Below are 21,794 nucleotides of genomic sequence, written 5' to 3' on the forward strand. Positions count from 1 at the left end.
AGGGTGTGGTGGAACCCTTGTACACAAATTCACCTGAGATGTCATCATCTCCCTCTGATCCCTGAATGTGAAAATACAGTTATATCATGTGGGCTTTTCACCTCTCCCTGCCTGAGGTTGTGGTTATATTTGTTTAAAATCCATCAGATGCATGTTACAGATGTAAAAAAGTAATTTTGGTGAGCTTTCATTCAGGCTAAGGCTGTAGACCATCTCACCAGGGTTGAATGTGGTAAAGTTAAGCTGCTGTTCATCAGCTGAAGCCTGATTTCCTCTTGCACTAACTGCTTTCTTCAAACTCCTGACAAACAAGCCACTGCAAGGCTCTCAAGCTGCAATAAGAACAGTAATGCCACATATGCAGTGCATGTTTTTCTCCTAGTAGAAAGCTAATCTACAGTAGTAAAGGGCATATGTAAGTCCTTTTTGTTGTGGAAGTTGAGTCATTGTCTTCAGTCATTTGACTTTTGTGATGAGCAGTTAGGGTTTCCTTCTGTGCATTCCTAAACCTAAAGAAGCAATTTTCACTGAATTAGGTGACCTGTTCATGCAGACTGAATTTCAATACAGTTGTACAGGTTTACTAATGTGTCATTAATCTTTCCAAAATTACTTTTAAATAACTAATATGAGCAGATAACTAACCCTTCAGTGGAAGTTCTCTAAAAAAATACCTACAGTGGGCTCAGGCTACCAGTGTGTGTTTTTGCTGCAAGTTTAGAACAGTTTTTCATGGTATACACATTCTCAGAAAAGCTTTTTCTCTGGGGCTGCCTCAGAAGCATACACAGCTTATGTGCCTGTGGCTAGCTGAACTATTAATAGTAGCATGCTCTCTTTAGCAGTACACTCATGATTGGTTTTCCCCCAGCACTTGCACTCACTCATACTCAGTAATCATTTCTGAATCCCATTTAAAGAAACACAATGCTTTGCTAAAAGTTCTGCAAAGGTGCATACTACAGCAGTACCTTTTTTGTTTTAAATCTTTGCTTATCAGAGCTAGATGCTGCACTGTACAAAATTATGTTACAGCTCCCTCAGCCTTGAGCACTGTTTGGAGTCTTAAGCATCTCTGCTGTTACTTGGACGAGCAGAGAGGAACCACCAAAGCAACTGGATGCACTTACTGACTTTGGCAACTACTGCTCTGGTTATCTTCCTATGAACATGTTCTGGCATCTCCAGTTATCTTTTTTCTCATTCTTAAGTTTACCAGTTTTCTTATGTGGGTTACTCATGTAGTAGAGTGCAAGAAAATATTTAAAACCACTCCCCTTCAATTGCTATAAGCCCATTCCCCTCACTGGAACACAAGAGTGATTTTGACTATTACCTGAAATAAAAGGCAGAGGGTGAGAACAAAGGAGATGCCAAGTTCAGTATGTTCCAAAATACTGAGAACACTCTCAGCTCTGTGTGCTGGGGCCACTCTATCCTTGTGTAACTGTCCCACTGCAACTTAACATGACTTCCCTCAATCAGCACTGGCTGCCTCAGGAACCTATCAGAGTTAAGTGGTCCCATTCTATCACTTAGCATTCATCATATCTACATAATTACAACTGAAAAGCGTCCAGGCCAATTGAGAGTGGCAGACCTCAACACGGAAACAACAGTATCCTGCTCCCATTCAACGCTGGCAAGGACTGTTTCAGGCTGTGAGGGAAACAGAAATAAAACTTCCTGCAATAACAAGTGAATTCTCTTCTCCCTTAGAACAGACTATTCAAGACAGTATTTTCGTACTGCCTAATTAATAAGAGGGACATCATTAATATGCAGGCCAGTTATTTCGGAAGCAATTAATTAAATGGATTATTTTAAGACAACCTTGTCTGTTATCCTTCACCCGCAGCAGTATGTTGACCTCGTAATTTATTTCACAACCAAACTCAGGCACAGAGATGATCGTAGAAGGAACTGCCACCATTGAGCTTGCCTAGCTTTGAGAGTAAACTGTCAAGCATCAGACTTAATACTTGGAAATGTTCTTTACTGATTTCACTCTAACCTACATGTTGAAAAATCTGTATCTTACGTTAGCTGAATCTCAAAGTAATGGAAACAAAATACCATAATAAGGACAAGTGGTACATGGCTCCACCTGGCATCAGGACAAACAGACCTCCTGTGGGGTTGACCTAGTTCCATCACTGCAGATTTAGGCATAATTCCCTTACAAGCAAGAAAATAAAGTGATTTCATGAGCTCATCTTGTGAGTCTTAGTAGTATACCTGATTACGTATCCAGTTAACTGATGACAACTGCAAGTTCCATATCTTAACAGCTAAAAATGAGACCAGCCCTCCCATACTGCAGTTTGTTGTGTTTTGGGGTTTTCTTTTAAATACACTGAGCACCCAAGTTATACTTATGTCTAGATGTCTGTTCTTATGGAGGTCAGGTAGTGGTACAAAACGTTGAGGAACAGTTTATCTCTCTCAGTGAAAGTAACTTCAGCTTGCCACTTCATGCAGTGCCCCGTCCAGCCAAGTGTTTCATGCTGGTTTCACATCACTGCTATTGCACAAATGCATTCAGACTGACACCCACGGGCTTGCACTATGTACAGCTGTGCTTTACAGATGCCTAGAGAAAATAAGGAATCAGAACAGACTTGTTCCCACTGGCATTTGGAACCAGGGGTGCTGATGCTAATCAGGGCAGATACAGATCACAGATTAAGACACAGTGAGAAGGGGTTCAGTCATTAAGGATTTCAGCTCTTGGGAAGATGTCAGTGATAAACTAGGGAGAGCGTAAGGAAGGGTGTCACTGCTGAACCAAGTGTTGAACTATCAGAACTCCTTCTAAGTCTTTTAGGTCGAGCCACCCATCACAGGGATCTCATGGCTGAGCTGCTAGTTTACAAATTCTCAAATTCACAAACCACAAACCTAACAGGGATGAGGCAGGGAGGGCAGGGATGTGAGGCGAATTAGGCTGTTAAGTAACTGTTCTGAACAGCAGTTCAAATCTCTTCAGCTTCAGTGACTGGCTCTGAGCCAGGGCACACGGAAGAATTTCCAACTGCATTATATCATTCACAATTTTAGAATTTCCATCTGCAAAAAGAAACATTTAGCCAGAACCCCCCCAAGCCTTTCCCTTACCTCATAGTCCATGCTAAGGAAAAAAAGAATCACTTAGATGCCTATTTTGCTACTTGAGTTCAGGGCCAACAGTTACCACCTTCATGATTCTGCAATGCATTCATTGAACCACTGCTACCACCAGACTAGGATCCTAAGCTGCCATGGTTGTGGGACACAGCAGCATATACAGTTTTCGCTTAAAACAGAATAAATAACCTGCCAGCTTTTACCACTTTTGCTATCCTTCAGAAAAAAAACAAAACAAAAATAAATTAACTCAGCCAAACAAAAAGACCCCTATTTTTGTTTAATAAAGACAGTACCCGGGGCTTGTAACACTGTAGTAAAATTCTGGATCTTTGATTTCTTTTGCTTAAAAGCAGTAGCTGCTTGAAGAGATTTCAGGAGTCCAGAAAAGCAATTTGTTCAGTGGGTGCTCTGGCATACAGTAATTGTGCTTAAATAAAGGGACCTTTCCATATGTAAATCCCTTCCAAGCAGAAGTAGGCCACGGATATCTTCAGCCCTAAAAAGCATTTGTCACCCAAGCAGAAGAGAAATTACACTTAGCTTCAGTTAACCTGTAGAGCTGATACAGCCCTCTCTCCACAGCACGTGCACTACCCAGTGAGCTTCCTGAGCTCCCTCCCAGCTGTGGGGCACAAAGCAGAAAACAGCTGCTGCAGACCTAAAGGGTTTTAATAATGTTTTGTCTCTTTACTTCACTCCAAAAAGCTATTCCAGAATCTGTAGGATTACACAGCTTGTGAATTTACTGCTGCAATAAATGCAAAATGAAAAATCTGAGATGATTTTCCAGGCAAATAAAAGTAAATAGCAATTAAGTAAACTCACATGGCATCTCTATCTGCTTAGTGAATGTAAATGTACTACTCATTCTGGACTTCAGTATCATGCTCAATGGCAGTAACATTAATGCAGTATTAAATGAAACTTCTAACAGTCCATTAGACTAATCTCACTATTAAGAGGAAAAAAACCCTTCAAGTGACTCTTCTCACTGTTCAACCCCACAAATCCTGATTCAACATAAGCTGGTGTTCAGTAACTGCAAGAAGCCTAAATGACTCAGCACACAAGCACAAGAAAAAGCAGCGTTCTCCTGGCAGAACAGGGTTGGGAAGGGAAGGATGCCAGCAGAGCTCACAAGCTGCAAGTATGTGCAAGGCCCAAGTGTTTATGGCATTTGTATGATGTTTTAAAGTAATTTCAGAGCTAAGACATTGCACCTTATGTGTCAAGGGAAAGATGCAGTCATTCCTAAGGACCACAGGCACTTACTATAGTGCAGGCTGATCCTCGGGCTTGTATTTTCAAAGTACAATCAAGTAGGTCTTTTGGAAATGCCAATTTTTTAAAAGTCTAGGTCATTTGACAAGTTCAAATTTTCATCTTTCCAATTGCTGTTTTTCTAGCAGAAATAACATTTTGCAATGAAAAAAGTGAACTTGCAGCGAGAGATCAGTACCTTTGATCTAAAACTTTCAATGCTCAAGAGATTAGTAACCGAATAACCCATTTTTTCCTTTTTTTAAGAGGAGCACTGACTAATCCCAGTGTGTTTCTACTACCTGATGTAACACTTAACATAAATTTTCACATTTATAAAGTAACACTAATTCAATAAAATAGCTTTTGAGCAGAAACTTATACTTTGAGACATATGACAAATGCCATCAACTCCCAACTGACTACAGGCCTGTTGCATTTTGGCAGTACCTGTACAGTAGCTCTGACCATCTCACCATATTTTGGTAATTCCTGCACAGCCGAAGAACCTTGAGAAGTGAAGAGAAGCTTCACAGTCATGTACAGACTGTAACATTTAAGAAGCTTATCATCCAGGAAGCACCTGACACAAGCTTCCCTTCACCAGACAATTCACTGAGATGCATTCAACATTTAACGGTCTTCTGTCTACTTAATTTATCCCTGCCCCCCTGGCAGTTACCAAGGTCACATGACAAATCCTTAAGCAACAGCCCAGTTAAACTCCCATATTCAGGTGCAATATTGAGTGTATTTCAATTCTTGGTATTAGTATGTCCAAGGGAGCCACAAAAGCAGTTGACAGTAGGTAGTAAATTTCTAACTAAAATTCTTATAAGAGAGCCTTTCTGTATTTACAAACAGCTCCAAAAATGAGGCGCACACTATCACAAACTGTACTTTGGAAAATTAGTTTTGTAAGATAAAGCCTACATTTTGAAAAAAGACTACCAAAAAGCTATTAAGCTGATATAAAGAGGGCCTGAAACCAGAAGTTAGATATTACGAACTACTTCCATTCACTTCTGAAGAGCATTTTGCTGAAGTAACTTAATAGAAGAATATTTTGAGATTGAACTGGAAGTTCCATTGAGAAAAAGTGGAACAAGAAGAATCTCTTCCCTCAAAAGCTGTCCTGTTTAAGGGGGGGGAGAAACTCTTCAAAGATGCCAAATGATAAAAGAACTCACATATTCCTCAACATTCTCATGCTCTGAAACCTATTGGTCCCCTTTATCTTTTTTCCCCCACTACTTAGACAATGCAGATGTGTTCTCAACTTGCTCTGATAGCACAGCAAAAGTAGAAGGTCTGCTAGTTGGGGAGTATAGACCACATTTAACAAAATTAGTTTTCCAATTTTTTGTTTCCTCTAATCCAATGCTCTCCCAAGGAAGCATGGTATGGTTTGTCACGATGAACAAATGAGCATCTTATCTTACACACCCTGTACAGAACTAAAAAATGAATTTAAATGAAAGGTTGTTTCATGTAATACAGAGAATTAAAGTTAAAATCCATATGATTACTGATACTTGGAAAGCACTGTACACAGCCACTTAGCCAACATCTTGAGGCATCTTCTAAGAGAAATCAGACTGAAGACAACCAAAATTCCTAATGCAAGAACTGACACTTGTTTGTTAATCAAGGTTAACTATAGCCCTATTCTCACTGTGGTGAGATGATGTCCAAAATGACAGATTAAGAACAAAGCATAGCACTTAGGAAGCAAATTCTAAACTCCTGAAACTTGAATGTTCCAGACCCTATGAAACTTAGCTCAAGCTTCATGTGGATATTTTATGTCTTACAGATCATTCAAAGAAACACTTAAAGTTGAGAAATTTTCAGTGCTCTTAGCAGGTATGGTGGTTACTAAATATTTTAAAAAGTCTTAGCATTCTGAAGAGCAGCATTTTCAAGATATTTCTTTGTAACTTAAGGCAACCATGAAAATTAAGTTGGAGCTTTCAGGTGGTGTTTTTCTAGGAACCTGTAGGAACTTATAATCAAGGAAGTAAAAATACTTCAGTACCAATACAGCAAGACACTAGTAATGCCATTATTTCTGACCAGGACTTTTCAAAACATGGCCTACGTTTGCAACAACACCTCTGCCACTGATCTTTGCTGATCTTAACATTTTACAGTCTGTACATTTTCAGTGTTTGTAGTGGGTGACACTCTTAAGATGCAAGATGCTACTAAGATCCAATTTATAGGATTTCCATAAATAACACCAGCCATCTTTCACCTAATTTATTTAATTTCCAATTTTTTCCAATTCCAAACAAAAGCTAAATACAAGTTTTAAACAGGTAAGCACTAGTTTTATCCAAAGGGAGTAGGCTTATGCAGTTTTACTCCAGTAAAGTACTCAACCCTTAAGCAGAGCGTTCTTTGTCATCAAAACTATACAGTAGTCTTCCTTTTATCATTGCACAATCTTAAAATGTTCTGTCAGAACCAACTTTTGACACTCCAAACACTATTTTACATTGCTTTATAATGTCTATTCCAAATGAAAAAAAAACAAACCTCGATGGGTTTTTATAAGAAATGTTTTAGAAACCAGTATTTCCTGCACAGTTCACCTGCAAGTTTACAAGTCTCAACTCTCAAGAAAAAATAATCCTCTACCAACATTGTTTCTGCAGCTATTATTTTACCCTTTTTTTGAGCTGCTTTAGCAACTTCAGACTCCAGGTTTGCCTCATCTGTATAAATACATCCAACTCAAAAGAATACCTTCATACAATTATACAGCAACTTGGGGAAAGAGATCCAAAACAGAAGTGCCAGTAAACTTAAGACATGGCCCAGCAAAATAAGAGGCAAAAAATGCCTATACATTAAATGAGATGCCTTTTTTTTTGTTTTAAAGAAAGACTTCTTTCCCACACTTCCTATTGTAATAGCCACTTCTTCATTCATTAGAATGAATGATAGTGCTCTTCGATACAATCATTAACAGCAAAGCTATAAGGCTTTTATACCCGTTACATTCACTTCTCACCCTCAAAATACTGATGGTTAACATTAGAGATGGTAGGGGGCATGACCAGCACAAATGGGAACACCACCACAAACGATCACCTTGTGCTTTCGGATACATTTGTTTCAATGTACAGTCCCTTCATTTCACATTTTAGTAAGATGCTGATGCAGTGCAGAAGAGTGCAGAGCATCCTCTCTTTCACAAGGTCCATGCAGAAAACATCTAAAAAAAAAAAAACAACTGCAAAGTTCTGAGATACAAATGATTAAAAAAATCCAGGATGATCAAGTTTCACAATGTATAGTGTTCTGAACATGAGTCCATTTTCTTCTAAATTCTGAAAGAATAAAGTGGTGAGGAAAGTGAAAATCCACTGCTGCATTCTGTGATCTTCCCCATTTTGCTGGCCAGTACCTTACTCTGGCATGTAAGGACAGAGGTGATCCTCTATGGTACCAACCGTCCAGTGAGTGAGCTGCTCCTGTGGCAGGTACAGGCAGATGCTGCATAACTTGAAGATTGTAGCTTTGTTTTTTGGAGTCTAGAGGCAAAGAAAACCCAAATAAAAGGTATTAAGCCTAGAAGCTAACTCAGGACTAATATGAAGACCCCCCCCAAGACATTTAAAATTCACTATTTCATACATATAAAAAGCTTGAGCATAAAGTCAGTCTGCAAACTCTAATGCATAAAATGTTTTCACTATTTCCATATTGTCACCCTTACCAAACCAATACTTTAATTTTTCTTAAACATTGTTAGGCCTATTTTAGAACTTATTTAACTTTTAATACAAGAACGTTAATTCTATGCGAACACATATGCGGCCCATAGTTTTTGCACGTATGTGTCCTATTTATAGCATTTTCCCTGAAACTGCCAAAATGCAATCATGAATGCATGATCAGTTTTTCTACTTGAGTAACTCGCAGCAAAATCACTGATGTTACCGAGAAGAAAAAGCTTTTTGTGATTAAATTACACTTGTTAAGACCAGAACAAAAGTAACTTACCTGCAAGTGCTGTCTGTCAATGAAGAGAAACACTGACTGGTTAGGGTTGTTGACAACAATTCCAGTCTTGTCCTTTCGGCTCAGAACATGCAGAAACTGTTTTTCATAGTCACCATGATGAAACTCAAACTTGGCCTGCATGGTGTGAGGCACGGAAATAAAATATTTTTCAAGATAAAGCTCATGTGTAACCCATTAATTTCCTTCAATCTGGGGCTTTACAACCACTTCTGCTTTTTCCTTTTCTGATCTATTCTGAAAAACAGAAACTGGGGACCATGGCAGGGTCTTGACACAATTTAAAGAATACCCTAACTTCATTCTGCAAACATCTCAAATTACCTGCAGCATACATAAAACCCAATTTACACCTTCCTGTGGCAGAAGATCCCTGTGCAACAATTTACAGGGAAAATTATAATGCAAAGTTCCCATCCATCTCACTCTTCCATCCAATCAAATACCGCAATTTGGAATACTGACACAACCTTAACAACAGCATCACATTTAACAAAGATTCAATTGTACTAAGATGTACGTGTAATCCACTCTTACCTATACAAACACACTGTATGCACTTACACATTTGTGCCATTTGCAAAGGCCCTTTGGAAACTTATATTTTGGAAGGGCTAATACAATGGTGCATAAGGACAGGAGACAGAACTTGGCATTCGGAAAACTGACTTGCTTTACAAATAAAACCAGACAGCATATTTTTCTAACATCCACAGAACTGGCATACCTTATCAACTTAACGGTTAAAGAAAACACTCCCCCCAGGAGCAAGTTAGTTACTGAAGTCAAAACCCAAAACGAAATACCTGAACAGGCCTAAAGGGTTCATCAGATCCCTTCCACCGAGAGAACAGGAGACAGACTATCTTCTCAATATCGTTACGAGGCCATAGAATGAAGTCCATCTCCTGGGTACAGCCGATCACATCCTGTGAGCAGTAAAGTTCTCTACTTACATTCCCTCCAGTGGTCAAAGACACACATAAGCAACTTATCTATACAGGCACACACTTCAGAGGTGATACTTATACGGCATTTGTTTGATTTTCCATTTGTGTGACTTATACCATAACTGAGGTCTTTCTTGCTTTCCACTGAATTTTAGTATCACTTTAGTACCCACTTAATATAAACTACAACTTTTAGAAAACATTAGACTGTCTGTCTTCCAATATTCACAAAGCAAAATCACTTAGTTGTACAGCAGTCATTGCAAGAATTATTAACAGAAGCCTCCTAAAGGACAAAGATGGGCATACCTGAGGCACATCTCTGAAATGATAGGTAAAACTTAAGAACTACATATTTAAACAGTTTCAGAACTGTTATTACCCCACTGCTACCCCATATAGGTCCACAGAGCCCTCATGCAGCAAAGGAGAAAACAAAAAGGCAGGATTAGCCTTAAGATTCCCAAGGAAAAGTACAAGTGTTGAAAAAGTATAATTCAGCAAGCGTAAGAAGGAGCCTTACCCTGCGCATGGACTGGTAGCGGGGTGCATGGAGCTGTACTACATCCTTCTGCAGAAGCTCTAAGGAACTTTCCAAAGAATAGCTGGAATCCCGCACACCTTTCAGGATATTTTCTTCATAGTTATTGGTCATGACTGGTATCACTTCAGACACTTCAAAAAGCGCTGACTTTTTCTTCTAAAAAAAGCAGAGATTGCATTAAGATTATAATCCTTTCTAGAAAACTATAGGTAACAGTTTATTTTGGGATTTGTGATTTTCTGTATAAATGTATAAAGTACACACCACACAGGGTAGGACTTTGACACAAACCATGCTAAAATTTACATGCAAAACTTTATAAATTAAGCAGAATCAGACTGACAACTTTTATAAAAGTTGAACAAGTTGTGGTAGTCAGTAAAAATGCAGATTTACATATCAATCTTGCAAATACTAAAATTCTGTCTAAATATTTAAATATTAACAGAATTCCTCCTTCTTCAAGTGGAGTACATGACTCTGGGATGACCAAGAACCTCTACAAGCTTCTCTCTGCAAATATCAATCAAATAACACGTTTTTTGTCCTTTTACAGTTGGCCTTCTATGAAAAATGAAATCTTTCAATGCCACATTTGGTGACAGCAGGTGATTGAGATCGCATCTGAAGTTAGCTATAATCTTCTCAAAGGAGGACGATTTTCATTTGCTAAATAAATCACTTTTATACTCATTACAAATATTTAAGCATCTCTCAAGCAAGGCCAAAATATTATGCGCGTGTAAAATCACTGAAGTTCTATGTCTGTTTCCAACAGCTTTCTTACAGCTCATTAGAAGTCTTGATCTATTTAAGAGACAAAGTACATTTTACCAAATAATGCTCCACTTCCCTTCCCCACCATCAGAACACAGGTAACAGGCAACTATTTGCTGACCAAGCTAACTTGAGTTAAACTCCTACTTTAGGCAAACTGATATGGGATGGACATCTTCAGTTCACAGTGATATAAGCAAACATAACAGGATTTTAAACAGGCATTTGCAATGAATTTCTACAAAGCAACCAGAAAGTAATACCAAAGTCCAACTAAAAGAGTTAAAGCTGTGTCATTTAAGAAAATCTAACTGTTGCCACTGCTTAAACATTAATTTCTCTGTTACTATGACACAGTACAGAAATTATACCCCAATATATCCATCTCTCCTAGCACTAGAACTGACTAACAAAAGCAAACTGAACTCAGGAATTTTAAAGAAGCTTTTCAAGGAAAAGTCTTCATTCAAAACACCTAATTATTACAGCAAATGCAAAGTCTATACATGTGGGGAGATTAAATTATTTCAGAGCTCATCTACATGCATTTTTTGTGCATTACGCACTTGTTGCCATTTGCTTCTACCTTCACTTCCTCATCATTTGTTCAGCACATTTACTTCCTCTAGGTACCTACTTTCCTTAACATTCTGTGGATAAAAACTCTCCCACAACTGCGGGTCTATAGCTGGCTTTAGAAAGCCCCGGACCCCTACCCAGATGTGCAGCATCCAGCAGCAGAGGAGGCAGCCAAGCAAATGAAGATTTCCTCCTCGCCCTCCCCGCTCCATTTCAAAATGACAGCAGGAGTTCCACATGTGCTTGCGCACTTGGGCCATTTCCACACCACATCTTGTGACTCCTCCCTTCAACTGCTAGGTCTTCTCTTCTGCTTTCACCAGATAAACACGCTCAGCAATCGCCCCAGCCAGATTCCCTTCACAGCCCAACTGTTCACAGCCAGCAATTGCGCAGGTCAGGCCCCAATTAGGCTTAACGAGTTACAGTGTTAACTTTGGAAAACATCTACCCAATGCAGAAGTTACCAAGTAATCATTTAATGAGGCACTGGAACGCTCTGCGTTACAAAACCACAAAATACAAAGAGCCAAAATGACAAACACGAACTAAGGGAGCATTATAGCAATTAGCAATTAAAACAATTAAAAGTCAATGGAATCTGTTAAGGACAAAACATCTGATGCAATTAGGCAGCAAGACTTTGCACAGGACATCTGAAATGCAACAAACACACAGACACACTTTAAAACCAAGTTACCTTGTCTTTGAACACAAAGGCAATGTACATCTTGAAGTCAAACTGGTCAGCTAAAGATTCTTTTTTCTTTCTAAGCTGAGCACGAAGTCTGTTCAGAGCTTGTTTCTTCCGGGAGTTTGGGTCCCCCATTTTGTAATACAGGTGGTACTAAAGCCTTTGGAAACTGTCGCTAAACTATGGGCACCTTTTCGTAAGACTTAAGTACAACGGAAACAAGTCGTTTGATTCCTGCTAATACAACTGAATAGATCAAACGCTAATATAACCCAAACCCGCACCTCAGGCAATATTTTACGAGAATGGCGGATTGGAGGGGTCAAGAAACAAAGAAAGTAGTTGTCCAGCCATGGCTGGACAAGAGGTTTTACAATAAATCAAGAAAAAAAAACCCCGAAGAATTTCGAAGAGAAAAATTTGAACAGTTTAGCCGCAGGAATAAGTGGGTAAGAATGAAGGAAAATAAAACAAAACCCCAAACAAATCTTATCACAATTTATGTGTACAATAAAAAGCAACTGGCACAAGCCCAATCCATGGGGGGGTACTTTTGCTCTGCTTACAAAAAAAAAAACCCGAAGCTGAAATTACAAATTGCGTTTTACCCCAGCCAGATTCATGACTCTACTGATTATTATTCTCAGCCTTCCACTATTGCTATGTTACCCGTCTTTTTCTTAAGAATTATTACACTTGGTGGAGAGCAGAGAAAAGGGTGCAAAGGATGAGTGCACAACCCGGGAAGTATGACATTTCTCTGCCGCCAACAACAACAAAATCAACTACAGACAACACAGCGCTGGTTTGCAGGGGAGCAAAGAGAAAAGACAGCGGAGTCATTTCTAACTTCATCCTGCTCATCCTTGCCCTGAGGCTACTGCTGCCGAAGAGGAGAGGGATCATGATGGCCATTGACAAGGGGCGGACAGGGGTTCAAAGGACAGTACTATCTCACCGAGAGACTTACACCTGAATCAGTGCCCCAAACGCGGGCTCCCTAGCAGTGGGAGAGCCCTACATCCCCCACCTCCTGCACTCCCTGGGCTGCTGATCCCCGGAGATCCTTCCCTCTCTCCCTGCTGCGAGCGCGGTCAGCCGAGGCTGTGCATGGCCGGCGCTCTTGGCTTTCTCTCCCCTCGGCTTCTCTCTGCGCGCAGGGCGGCCGCGCCCGGGGCAGCGGGACACCCACAGCAGCACCGCCTCTCTCCCCTCTCACTTCATGGCCACGACTCGGAAAACATGGAGTGCGTTTCGCTCCTGCTTTACGGTGACAGAATTTTTTGCGAGGTTTTTGGTCTTTTTAAAAAAAAAATTGCAATCTAAGTTGCAATTTTAAACCTCAAAATCACTCTCTCCCGAAAAAAAAAAGCAAATCCCCAATTATCAGGTTATTTTCTTCCTCTCTCCAGACATTTTTTCCCCTCCCCAGGTGTTTGATTAATCGGGGTTAAAAAGTTTTTAGGTTAGCAAATTCGTCGGACCAGGTTAAGAAGAGGAGGGGGAGAAAAGTACTTCTCCCCCTTCTCTCTCTGGAGAGAAAGGAACAAAAAACAAAGGAAAACAAAAACAAAAAAAAAAAAAGGAACCCCTCCCAAAGCTTCCCCCCAAGTTAAGCAAGAGACTGAGAGGCTCCGACGAGAGCCCGGGACCGTGGCCCGCTCGCTACCCGCAGCCGGCGGGCGCAGGAGCAGTGGAGGAGGAGGAGGCGGCGGCGGTGCTGGCAGCACGGAGAGGAGCCATGTCAAGATAAAGCCACGAAGCCGCGGAGCCCCCCCATCCCTGCCGCAGGGGACACGGTGACCGGGCCGCCCGCTCTGCCGCTGCTCGGCCCCGACCTGGTCCCCATAGTCTAGCTCAGCGCCCCGGGGCCGGGGAGTGGGGAAATGGTGGCGGAGAGAGAAGGAAGAGGAGGAAGAGGCGACGGCGGCGGAAGGAGGAGGAGGAAGAGAACGCTGTCCCTGCGCTAGCGGCTCCTACGGAGGAGGGCGGCGGGCATAGATCCCGGAGCGGCGTCGAAGGAGGACCGGGACGGCCGGGAAGAATGATGAAAGGGCTGAGAAGAGCCTCTTTTCGCCCAGGCGGTCCCGGGACGTCCTCGAGGGCGACGGCAGGAGCGGGCAGGAGGGAGCGGGAGTGCCTGTGCCTCGGCACGGAGGGAGCGCGGAGTGCAGCTACGCAGCCACCACGGACCCCTCAAAATGGCAGCGCCTGAGTCACACAGGCGCCGCCCTACCCGCACCGCCGGCGCGTACCAAGCGCTCGTGCCTCCGGGGGGGCGAGGCACTGTTGTGGTCGAGGCAGTAGAACTCAACCTCGGTAACCACCGTGGACACGTCTTGTCGGGAACGGCAGGAAGCAAAGTACAACAGCGGCTTGGAGCGTCTCCGAGCTCTCACCGCGCCATGAATCCGCACTGTCCTGCGCTTTCTTCCCCTCCACCCCCGCGGTCACGCCTCGTGTAACCGCCCGCTCGCCCCGCGTGGGGCCCGCGGGACAAGGACCCGGATGGGGCTGCCCAACGCCGTTCGGGGCGGGGGCGGGGGGACGGACGACGGGCAGGGTGTGAGGCAAAGGGGAGGGAGGGACATCGCCCCCCCAGCCCCCGCAGGAGGTGGTATCTGCCCGGGGCAGGTCCCCGCCCTCCAGCCGACGGCAGCCTGATCCCCAAATTCCGTCACCTTACGGGAATACTTAAACTTGTTCCAGCCTTAGGCGTGGTGACGTTATAGGTAAACAAGTCTTGTAGTGGCGTATTTTGTGTAATTTGGTCCGTCGGGGTTTGTATTCAGCCCATCCCACGTATGCGAAGTACAACTGTAAATAAAACAACAATTAAAGTCCAACATGTGTTCAAAGCTGACATGGCGAGGGGCTTGTGTGCAGCACGGATCTGGCCACAGCAGACAGTGTGACAGTCCGTGTTCCTCCGTGGCGGCCGAGGAGGCTGGCTAGCTTTTATAAATAAGGGATTGCTGTTCCAGAGACACTAACTAATCCTTGGAGAGAAGTGAGCGGTTTTACTTCTGCGCTACAAGGCAGGCTAATGCCCTCCTTCCCTCCCCGTTCCCTGGAAGGAAGGAGGAATGGCGTGGAAGCGAAGCGAGGACGCAGCCTGCTGTTGGGCGCTCTCCCTGCGGGAAGGCCCAGGGCCTAGGAGAAATGAGAGGAATCGCCATCCCAGGCCGTTCGCTGGCCCGGACGTTTCCCTGTGTGCCAGGGAAACCTGGCTGCCCACCATGCCCGGACACGGGGCGCTCCCGAAGCCGGCAGCGCGGGTTGGTGCGGGAGCCCAGGGCTGGTTTGTGGTTTCGGGCCGGCTGGCTTGTGCCGCGGCAAGGCGCGGGCTGCCAGCGCGGGTGAGCGCGTCTCCCACCTTTCCCTGGAAGCTGGCGCCTGTGACTCACCGGAACAGCAGCGATACTACGGAGATTCCAGGCAGAAGACAAGTGCGGGCACCTCTCTCTCACTCGATCGTGTTTCAAAGCCCATGCAACACAGCAATGACACTCCCCAGTAACTCCACATTTGTTCCCCCAGTCTCTTACTTGATCCCTGTCGATCCCCTTTTTTTTCTCCTGACCCTCAAATTAGTTATTTTCCTTTAGCACGCCTTTCTTTACGTACTTTCCCTCGGACATCTCTCCCCTGCCTGTCTTGTAGGCAGCAGCAGTGTTGAGCTCCAGGACCGCATTATTTTCCCCGGGTGCTAGTCAGACCCTCCGGTGCGAACAGTCCTCTTGCCTTCCCTGGCGCGGGCATTGCCCAGAACATTCCTCTGTTGTTTGAACAAGAACAGAACAGAAAGAGGTAATTTTTACCTACTTAGAGATCGCTGTTCAGTCCTAAAGGGCAATAACCCTTTATTTGGTGGTAAAAAAAAGGGCAGGTAAATAGGAGGATTACATTAGTTCTGTGGCTATTTCCGACTGAGTTTTTTGACTATAACACCAGTCTGTCCTCAAGGAGACAGTCTCTCTTCCAGCCAGTTCGGTCCAGTTTTGTTTTCCACGCTGCCCTGTGCGACATTTTGTGCCGCAGCTTTGCTCCCGCTGCTATTTTAAGCCATGACTCACGCCTGGCCTGTGACCCTCGGTGGTGGCACCGCCCGAGCGGGGATTGCCCGGGCACCGGGGGAGCTGGCGCCTCGCCTCCTGCCGAGGGGAACGGAGGGAGTTTTCTTCCAGCTTCCAGGGCTCCAGCTGCCCTTCTGACTTAGGGATGCAGTCACAAGGGATCGGGCAGCTCCCAGCCCCAGGCTGAGGAATGCATCCCAACGAATTTTGTCAAATGTAGTGCTGGTGTAAAAGCACTTCTTCTTCTGGAGGGCTTTATAGTAGAGCTATGAGGAGAGGAATATATATACTTAGATTAAATGTACATGTACATATATAGGTGTGTGTGTGTGTGTGTCTCTGTGTGTAAAGGAAAAGGGAGATCAAGTACAAAGTGTTACGTGTTAAGCAGCCACCACCTGTCTTCTGCAAACTCAGGCTGCTCAAATCCTTTCAGAAAGGGATAGGGAGCTGGAATCACTCCAGGTTCCTTCTGTAAAGACTGCTGCTCCTTCTTATATAGATAACTTCCTTTCTTTAGCAAGCTCAAAGACAATAATTTTTTCCTTTTGGCTCATTATCTAGTAAAGGTACCCTGACAACATTTACACAAATGAGTAAATTAACCAACCCAAGTATGTTTATTATACATTTACATGCAGAAATATTTGCACTATTAAATTAATAAGTAATGGCTGAGTCTTGTCCTACTTTTATATAGTTGTGCTTCTTTTCCTCCATCATGCACAATGATGAAGTTCGTAGGGTAGAAAAACATCATCTTAGTTAAAACATATGTTAAAAACTAACATCTCTTAATGAAGGGAGAGTTAAGACTTAGCAAAGTAAGTATTTGTATGCTATTGATCCATAATTCTATGGACTACATAATTCTAATTGACTACGTACTTGCATGTTTTTGTTAAGCTTCATTCTGGTTATGCAATGTTGCATCATTTATAAGAGAAGCTTGTGGCCCTGGAAGCTGGGTGTGTATTTTGCAATTATAACACTTGATCCAATGACAGACTGCTTCTCTGCTTCTCTTCAAATCTGCTGTAAAATAATATGAGGTTTATCACTGAGAAGAGAGGAATGTGCACGTTATACAAAACAAACCTGACAAGTAGGTAGTGGCATTATATGCAGTAATAGTTCTGTCTTTTTTAGGCTTAAATCCCATTAACACAGCAAAAATCGTGTTTCTTGTGCATGTTAAATCCAGGCTGAGCAAAACAGCCAGCAGAGTAGGTCAGCTTCTGCTTGGTTAGCACTGCACAGACAAATCAGCTGGTGTCCTTGAGGCTTTCCCCAGAGTGAGGAGGACTCAGCAGCATGGGCAATAACCCATGTGAAGGTAGGAAGGACCTTGTGGCAAAAATATATTCCTTGGGAGAGAAAGTGAATCATGAAATTTTGAGAAGCACTGAAAGTTTAAATATATCTGGTTGCTGACTATCCTTCTCTAAAGAACTGGCATTTTCTAGTCACCATGTTATCATATCCTCACTGTTTTCAGTGAAATCAAAGACTTGTTTGCATAACTTGTGCTTTTTCTGTAAATTAAAAAGATTTGATAACTTTATAGATATACCTTGTCGTTTCGGGTTTCTTTTTTCTTAAAATTTCTGTAATTTCAGAGTCTAATACCTGTTTTCAGAATTACATGTTTACTCATAAGCATGTGAGCAAGATTGTACTCTTAACACTTCTCCTCTTAATTTCCAGCTTAATGATTAGTTACTTAAAAATTATAATTTTGTGTTAATAAGTAGTTTTTAGTAGATTGCTGCAAATTGTTAAGTGTGCTATGGACAAATTTAGGAAGAGATTAGATAGATTCTGTTATCTTTCTTCTATATGTTTCACAGTGCATACAGTACATACTGTACTGTATTTTAGAAGTAGAATCAGCCCTGAAGCTACTTGCTTCAAAAACAGAACTATGATTAATTCAGTGCCAAATATTTATGCATCAGACAAAAATTTGTATTCTTTGTAAATTCAAACAAGACAAATTAGGTGGCAATTAAAACTCTTTCATATACTTCAGAACATACTGATTCACTCTTTTCTGCCTTCAGAGAAAACATTCGTTTCTAAGGCATAACAGGAATGCTTTTGTTCAAAGAAATATCAGTGTTTAATGTGTACAATGTTGCTTATATCATGTTCTGGACCCAGTTAGAGTCACAGAATCATAGAAGGACTTAGGTTGTCCATCCCTGTCCACCTCTTCTTGTGATGGACAGAAGTGGACAGAAGAAAATTAACTCTACCCCTGCCAAAACCAGCACATTACTGCACAGCTGTTGCAACAATATTAAGCTTAATTTAGCACTTCCTTATGAAACTTCTAGTTTCATGGGGCTGTGGTCAAAAAATGGGACATAAGTTCTTGGGCATGTGAGGTATTGGTTCTAAATAATGTAGGGTTTGTATTTGATCAGCAGATGCTTGCAAGAATAAGGGTAAAATTTAAAAAAAATATTTTATTTGTTCAGCCTGTAAATAATATTCTAAATACTTGCAGTCAACAGTAGCTTTAGCTTATTATTAATTTGTAGCCTTTATAGAGCTATATGTTTAATTTTTAAATATTTAAGCACTTTTATAAACAATTTTTTTGAAGCTGTGAGTTAGGATCTAAAAGTGTCTCAAGGGATGTCTTAGTGGCTCACACAGTACTTAACTAGGGAAAAAATAACCAGATGAGATATAGATTTTTCTTTTAACTTTTCATCTCTGAGGCACTCAGGATTACGGTTCACAGGACAATCTTTTGTTCTAGTACATGAAATTTGTGTACTCTCTGTAGAGATCTAATTTTTAACAGTGGCCATTATCGAAACCCAGCTGGCCTTAAGAATTATACCTGGATTGTGCCGTGTACATAATCCACGAGTTTCATTAGCATGCAGCCTTCCATGCCGATTAACCCAGGGAAAAGAAGTCAAACCGTGAATTTCTTGTCGGTGCCACACGAAGCACTACAGAAAAACAAGAGGCAGAGGGAGGGGAAGTGTGATGCCACGCTGCCACCTACTGTCACCCGGCGGACTGCAGGTGACATCCCTGAAATAAATATTGGGCAGGAGGGTCGAGAGAACATCAGCGAGGGACCCGGAGAGCCACAGCTCTTAATTGATCCAGAGATTCCAAACACCCTCTCCCAGGGTGTTCCTCTGCATCCCAAACACAGTCGTTGCTTTACAGTAAATGCTAACAAACAGCAGCTCATTTATTATCTTTATGTAATTACATAGGACACAAAATTTTAAAAAATCACAATGTGGTTTGCCTGTGCTTAATGTGGCAGGTAGAAATAAAGAGCCTTTAAGCAACGCAGAGCTAGATCATTATCTGCAGAGTACAAAAAGGGCCTTGACAAAAGGCACGGTGTGACTGTCAAGTACAAATGCATCTCTGCCAGCACTTGATTCAGATAGCCAAGTGCAGACTGTCCCACTGCAATGCTTAGGAAGTCTTCACCCACTGGCATGTAAGCAATACAAGACCCCCAAGCTGCTGGAGACCCACCTATTCCCATGTTCCCAGGCACATGAAATTCTCCAAGGAGCTTTTTTCAAAGTTGTCATTTCTGTAAAAACTGGTAACATTTATCAACAGCAACGGAGTACAAAAGCTCTAAAAAGTACATATTCTCTGCTGCTATGAATAATCTAACAAATTGGCCGAGCTCTGTGGGAACCTCTGCATGTTTGCTTAGGCTCACTTGAAGTGCAAATAGTCATAAGTATTCATGACAGAGGGTTTTATTTTTTTTTGAAACAAACAAGCTGAAATGCATTATATTGCACTCAGCCTGAAGAAAAGTGTATTCTGCTAGCATTGGGTTGACAGATTTTTGCATGTAAAAACTCTTGAATGCCTATTTAAATTAAAGTTTTGGCTACATAAAGGGGAAATATTACAGTAAAGTAGCCTGGTAAGTAAGCTTTTTTTTTTTTTTTTTTTTTTTTTTGTGAGGTTTTTTATATATTATACTGGTTTTCCACAATTGAGGCTATGAATAAGCTTCTAATAATAAAGTCTCCGTGTTCTTTCTGAGATGGGGTTCTTTAGAAACCTTTCAAACTCAAGAGACTGAGCTTTGGGACATGGTGGTTCGTAAGAAAACACATTCTTCAGCTGGATAAATTGAAGGAATGGCAGCTTTGTAATAAACCTCCAGATTGTATGCCTCCAGCAAGGAACAAATTAAAAGGAAAAACAAACAGGACTATCCCATCACTACCCATTTCCCATTACCTTGGACCTTTCCAATTACCGACATCTCCAAAAGCAATTATTCCACTTCTGAACTGTAAATCCACCTGAAAACTTTTTATGAATTAAACCTGCATTTCTAAAAGGTGATGTTTGAGAAAGATTAACTTGAAAACATAATATTTACAAGATGCACGATTTATGTATTGCAGCCATAAAATGCACAAAGTGCCTCTTATGTATGATTTATGATAGATTTAAATGCTTAGTATAGTTTTTATTGGATTTTTAAATTTCTGAATAAGAAAAAATATAAAAATAGGAATGTTTTTATATTGTGCTTATATAGGTGCTACTTGTATTGAGATTTTTCTGAAAGGACATTCAATGCTGGAATTGTGTGCATATACAATCAGTTAAGCATATCTGCCGGTGGAAATTTCACATTTTTTTCAGAATCAGTAAGAATCAAACTAACTTAAGAGCATGAAGTTGGTTTTTTTTTAATACTGTAACAGAACAATGTTAGTTTAGATGACGTTTCTGCATGTGTTATTTTGATTTTCTGTATAGAAGACATAGCTTAGTGAGGTGACAGCTTGCTTGTGACACTATATTATTCAAGATAACGAGAAGGGACCTGACTGAAAAACTGCAGAAGGACATTATGGAATTGAGTGATGGGCAAATACAGTAATGAAATTCAATGCACAAGAAAAAAAAAAAATCTTAATTTCATGCACTGAATGACAAACTTAGAACTAAGCATCACTCAAGAATAAGATCTGAGTTATGGCAGATTTTTGCACAGAAGTGCCAGCCCAGTGTTGAGCAGTGGCAAATGGAATGCCATACAGTTCACAAAAGAGCAGGAAGATGGGGAAGCTTTCGTGTCAGGGGTGTCTCAGTGGGCCTGGGAGAGAGAGCTGGAGAGCAGTCTGTGTTACAGTGGCCTCGATGAGGGCAGGTTGTTTGTTGTCCCCTCCAGTACAAGGACTGGGGACATCAAGTGACAATATTGGAATCAGGTTCAAAAGGAAAAAAAAAAAAGGATCATGTTCTTCAAACCAAAGGTTATTTGAGCTCTAGAGGTACTCGCCAAAGGATATTGTGAACAATGAAAATTTAAATGGGTCAATGAGTGACTGAACAAGTTTATGCAAGAGAGATCAGCTTTATTTCCCTATCCTTGTTTAAAGATTTCCTAATGCATCTTTTTCTTATGTTCTGCTTTTCTTGCTTTCATTGGACCATGTCCTTCTACCTAAAACATTCTCGTAAGTGCCACAGAATTTATTTCCAAACAGGAGACTGACAGAATGGCAGGCTAAATAAATACTTCTCTCTGTAATTATCCTGATTTCTAATAGCTCCATCATATTGCCTGGGAAAAATGTTGATAGCTGTTCTGTGAGACCTCGATTGCAAGGAATGTGTCCTTCACTCGACAAAATGTTTATTGACAAGTCAGCAGAAGATACTGTTAGTATAAATAAAAGATAAGTGTGCAAATATTTGCAAGAATATAATTGTCAAGTGGCTTC

At 41.5% G+C, this 21,794-nt stretch overlaps 1 protein-coding gene across 1 annotated transcript; it reads right to left on the reverse strand.

Annotated features, from left to right (window-relative positions):
* Positions 1-6,636: 6,636 nt before the first annotated feature.
* Positions 6,637-15,968, reverse strand: C2H6orf62 (chromosome 2 C6orf62 homolog). The gene is made up of 7 exons (XM_056483693.1): positions 15,872-15,968; positions 15,373-15,743; positions 11,972-14,782; positions 9,895-10,071; positions 9,228-9,350; positions 8,404-8,538; positions 6,637-7,931 (listed from the first exon to the last, which is right to left on the reverse strand). Exons 3-7 carry the CDS (start codon positions 12,098-12,100, stop codon positions 7,806-7,808), a joined length of 690 nt encoding a protein of 229 aa, XP_056339668.1. The 5' UTR covers positions 12,101-14,782; positions 15,373-15,743; positions 15,872-15,968; the 3' UTR covers positions 6,637-7,805.
* Between the last annotated feature and the right edge of the window lie 5,826 nt (positions 15,969-21,794).

The sequence above is a fragment of the Oenanthe melanoleuca genome, chromosome 2, assembly GCF_029582105.1.
Source record: "Oenanthe melanoleuca isolate GR-GAL-2019-014 chromosome 2, OMel1.0, whole genome shotgun sequence".
Lineage (NCBI taxonomy): Eukaryota > Metazoa > Chordata > Aves > Passeriformes > Muscicapidae > Oenanthe > Oenanthe melanoleuca.

Coding starts and splice junctions, on each gene's coding strand:
- C2H6orf62 (XM_056483693.1), bottom strand. CDS start 12,100: ATGGGGGACCCAAACTCCCGGAAGAAACAAGCTCTGAACAGACTTCGT. Junction 8,539..9,227: donor AACCCTTTAGGCCTGTTCAG/GTATTTCGTTTT, acceptor CACACCATGCAG/GCCAAGTTTGAGTTTCATCA. Junction 7,932..8,403: donor TTGACAGACAGCACTTGCAG/GTAAGTTACTTT, acceptor CTTTGCCTCTAG/ACTCCAAAAAACAAAGCTAC.